This window comes from Cyprinodon variegatus, unplaced genomic scaffold (assembly GCF_000732505.1).
Source record: "Cyprinodon variegatus isolate N-32 unplaced genomic scaffold, C_variegatus-1.0 Scaffold86, whole genome shotgun sequence".
In the NCBI taxonomy this organism is placed as follows: domain Eukaryota; kingdom Metazoa; phylum Chordata; class Actinopteri; order Cyprinodontiformes; family Cyprinodontidae; genus Cyprinodon; species Cyprinodon variegatus.
In genome coordinates, this window is record NW_015150539.1 from 533,643 (window position 1) to 538,697 (window position 5,055).

Consider the following 5,055-nt stretch of genomic DNA (forward strand, 5'->3'; position numbering starts at 1 on the left):
CCCGGCCGCTATTGGAATACAGGCCAATATTAGAGAATTTACGGTATTTACTCTATATTTATTCTATATTTTTGGGGAGTGGCTGTCTAGTGGTCAGGGCATAGAGTTTGGAATCCTGAGGTTGTGAGTTCAAAACCCACTCCCACAGACTGCCACTCTGGCTCTCTGAGCAAAGACCCTTAACCCCACACTCCGGGCGCCCCACGATGGCAGCCCACTGCTCCCCAAGGCGATGGGTTAAATGCTGAGGTAAATTTCTCTAATGTGAGATCAATAAAGTTCCATTATTATATATTATATGTTTCTACAAATTATAAAGCAGGATTTGAATGTGTACCACACTTGCATAATATTTTACAATGTTTATTTTGCAGCTGTGAGACTGATTTGTCTAAAATACATTTTACCATATTATAAAATACGAGTTGCTTTAAGCGGACATACTCTGATACTTAAATCCATGATAATTTTATCACAGACCACGCCTACCTTTTTACTTTAGTTTGTTTTGCAATTTTATCTCAAAGTATTCACAGAAGAGGTGAGAAAGAGGGTATTTCTAAACTGCAAACACATTATAATCCACAATAAAACCCAAAGACACCTCAAATAGTTTAATAAAACCAAGTGACGCCAATCTGCTCTTCATCTGATCAACAACACAGTCGCCGCTGACAGTGATGACGGGGGGTAAGAGACGAGGAGGCTTAGAGACATGAACGCACGCTCGCTGTAACACAGGTGGCGCGGTGCGTGTTTGTGTGACTCACAGCTATCATCACAGCCTATTTACAACAGTGGAGAAAAAAGAAAATGATCAACAGCAGACGCTCATTGTTTTAAAATGACGTGCAGCTGCAGGTGAAGATGGAGGGATGGAAACGGACAAAGAAGAGGCAGAAGTAGAGGAGGAGGCTGCTTTGTGGGGCTGTAGTGGAGAGTAATGATGCTAAAGCTGAACAGAGGAGGCTGAAGATAAACAGATCTCAGCTAATCTGATTGTTTCCCATGTTCTCAGCTGCTCAGACCAGCGGCCTCCAGACAAACAGAAGAATTGGTTTAAGATAAACATCTGCTGAGATCTTACTATGTTTGTGACGAAGGTTTGGATTTTTACATGTACGTAAAATAAAGTTTGCTGTGGGGCTCAAGAAAGTGTCCATCCATGAATGCAGCTGGTGACATCATCTCTTCACATGCTGGAGTATTTTGGTTCAAATAACAAATTCATGTTATATGGTTATATGTGATTTTACTGATGTCTTGAGAACCTAAAGGAGCATCTACTAACCCAAGCAGATGTTAAAGTTGAACAGTTAGATCTGTAAAATGCTTTCAAATATTATTTCTCTGCAGTATTAAAATCTTACTGGGAAATTCAGAACAATCCAACCAACAATGCAAATCTAAGTGTTTTTAGTTTAAGCCGTATATTTTGTATCATTATCTTCCTGAAGGATTAAAATTAAAAACTGCCAACTTCTGAAAGTTGCTATCTAGCTGTTTAAGCATTTAAAATATTGTAAAGACCCTCTTGAATGGAGAAACCTCAGATCACCACACCTCCATCTTTGAACTGTTCTTTTAAGTTTATTTTTAAGTCTATTTTTAAGTCAAATTGGGTTGATGCGCTAACATTTTAGTTGTTGTATTATTTCAGTTAGTTTCTGCTTCTGCTGTTTCTTTAGTACGCACATCTGCAGTATTCTACATAAGCCACACAGACTAAAATTTAAATAAAACTGTTCTGTTTAAAAGCCAACAGCAACCCATGAAATTTGGAGAGATGTCTGCCACACCATTCATAGTGAATAAAACAGGTTTTAGATTGTTACACTTGTTAAGACTCACTGAAAATCTTTTTTTTTTAGGTTTATGTCAGAAACAAATAGCTTTTTTAAATCCTCAGCTTTTCGAGAATCCATGAAAATGGGTCCTGGCCCCTTTAATGGCCCCTTCACTAAAAACTTTATACTGCATTCATTTTTTTATAGCAATATGCACTGAAAGCAGATATCAAAACTGATTGGAGCCTTGGACTTACTTAATCTTTTACCTTTACTGTTTACTTTACATATTATTTAGAAATATCACTTTAAGATTCAGTCATATTAAGAAAGGATCACATTTTTCATCTAGATCAGGAATCTTCAACATTAGCGTTGTGGTTTCCTGTATGTGAACAGGATCGCCCTGTTCTGTTTTTGTTTCTTTTAATATTTCATGATGTGTTTTCGTGGAAAAACATCGTGCCTACCTTGACACCCTTAGTAAATCTGGTCTAGAACTGCCACTGGCTGGATTATAACAAATGATATTTGCCCCTCCTCTTTTAAATATCAAGCCCAAAGGAAAACAGGAAGTAAAGCCAGTCTCAATTAAAAGCCTCTAAATTGAGTATAAATGATAAAAATGATTTAGATGTATATTATAGGGACTGTTAAGACTTTCAATAAGAGTTATTAAAAGTAATTGTGATATTTACCAGCAGTTAAGCTGTGTAAATTATTACCAAAACAATAATTACCAAATGATCTGGATGAAGAAAAAAAACTTCTAATAACTATTGTTTTAGAAACCTTATGTCTCTAAACGCTTTCTGTTTGAGTGTCGGCTGTATTTTCACCCTGCCAAAGATGGGAACCAGGTGGTGTTCACACATGGAGAACATGTCTATGTCTTTGACGATCACCATCTCGTCGTGGTCTTCATCAAAAATGGCATCGTTCAGCACGTCTATGGAGAAAGACAAACAGAGTGGAAAATAAGTTAACAGCATGCTCAGGTTCATTTGGGTTTTTTCTGCACAGACTGGAGCAAAGAGGACATGGCAGGATGGCGTCCAGTCAGCTCACTGGATGTTTATTGTGAACTCTGGTGATTGTGCCCACTGTCTAATTATAGCTCCATTTTTACCTTTCTGTTGCTCGTTTATTGCTTTTTTTGGTTGCCAGGGTTCAATAAACAGCTTTATCTGTATGTGACGACACAGGCGGCTCCCACTATCATTGCAGCATTTTTTAATTTCCTGACTGGATATCTGTTCGAGGCAGAGGGAACTAAAAAGGTGAAGTCAGACAAACAGAAGACACCGACTTGTTGCTTTACATTATATCCTTTTTCTCTTTTCAGTAGAAACAGGATAGCAGGCATACACTATTTTAACCTTGTTTAATTTATAATTTTATTATTTTATAGAAATTAATTTCATTTCTAAACCTCATTGTTCTGTTGTAAATATCTCTAGAATTTATCATCGTCTCTAAACTATTATATTATAAGACACAATTATAAATTTAAAATAAAATAGAATATCCTGCTTTTATTTTTGATAAAACATTGTTTTTAATCACTGGATGTATCTAAAAGATATATCCTCAAGTTTTATAACTAGAAAACCTCAGAATCTTAAAAGTTTACAACAAATTATAATAATTTTAAAATACACTTTTCTGTAGGTATGATTACAACTGCGTTTTATTACCAAGTTATAAATACAATCAAAGAACAATATCAAAATGTTAAAATCAAAAGATAATACCTAAAACCACATACATTTAGCTAATAAAGTCATCTTTGACCTTAATGGGAAGGCTGAGGTAAAAAAAAAAAAAGGAAATATTTTCGGTTTTTAAATTTGGACATATCTACTAACTGACTTTAAGTACGCATCAAGCCAGTGGCTAAAATAAGCATACAGAAGCATAGCCTGGTAATGCTGTAGGGAGCAGATAATGGATGAAATTAGACTGAGAACGGAATATTTCCCCAGAGCGGATGTGTTCATGGCATTCCCATTAAATTGCAGCCTAGGTCTGACAAAAACAGACCTGAGCAATCTTGTTAAGGATTTCTGTTTATATCTTTCCCAAATAAGAGCGTAATAGTTTTCCTTCATCCACAGTCCCTAGAACAACTCTGCAGCCAAAAAAATATTAATTTTAGCACAAAATGAGGAGCTAAATTTAATGGCGGACAGTTTGTTTTAATAAAACACTTTAAAAACTTTGGTGACTCTTTGGTTGTTGACCATTACAGATGGGAACCAGCTCCCCCATCAGCTAAAAGGATATTCCATGGACTGTGGAAGTAAGGGACTGACTTATGTGTACAAAAGGTGAGACACACAGAGATGCCATGTTGGATCAATGATTTCATTCAGAATAAGAGTAAAAATGTACCTGATCTCTTCCTGAATAATAACAGGATGTTCTAAAACACAGAATCCTTCACTCCACTGTGGTGAAACACGGGCAGACCAGGCTGAGCACAGGGCTCGTTAAATCTCTGGGTTGGTGCACTATTTGTTGCATCTTTCAGCCTTGGATCTCAAATATTTCTCAATGAAAAGTCTTTTGGAAAATAATTAACCGGCTTAAACTTTACAGAATAGTACAGTAAATACAGACATTTATCAGAGGTATAATTATGGACTTATTGAGCCCTGCCTAAAACAGAACCGAATGCACCCAGCAAGCAGCAAACACAGAACGCAGCAGAGCCTTGCATCAACACACAATATGACCAGAACCTGCAACTTAGTAACATTAATCCCAGAACCCAGTCGGCGCTGCAACAAAAGCCTGGACCCTGGACAGTGTTGCATCTACCTCTACCCTGCAGAACCCACGCCAGAAACCCAAGGCAACAAATATTAATGTTTTTTATCTTTAGCAGATGTTAAATATCCCCTTAACAGATGGATGCCAGCTGGGAAAATAACACTAGGTTGATTTAGTTTAGATAAATTAATTTGAAGTGAGCGTCAGTCAGTTTGGGCGACTGTGAGAAAGGTTGTTATCAGGTAATGGGTATGCTACTGATAATCACTCATTGTCTTTGCACACAAACAGGCACAAATACATTCTGTAGGGAGCAGGAACAATTACTCCCTCAACCATTCACTCTGTGTTATGAATTGGATTTTATGAGCTTCCAAGAATGACTCTGTTCTTAATCAATCATATAATCCAGTCAGTGAAGTGTCTGGCTGATTCTAAATTAATTTAAAAAGGAAAGGTCAACAAGTCCAAACTTTCGGTAAGGATCAAATAG

At 36.8% G+C, this 5,055-nt stretch overlaps 1 protein-coding gene across 1 annotated transcript in view; it reads right to left on the bottom strand.

The window, feature by feature from the left end:
• LOC107083844 (GTP cyclohydrolase 1-like) overlaps positions 1 to 5,055 on the bottom strand; it is a 19,635-nt gene that overhangs the window by 10,505 nt on the left and 4,075 nt on the right. The window contains exon 2 of the mRNA XM_015373345.1: positions 2,627 to 2,736. Within this exon, the coding sequence (XP_015228831.1) occupies positions 2,627 to 2,736 (110 nt within the window). The remainder of the gene's footprint in view (positions 1 to 2,626; positions 2,737 to 5,055) is intronic.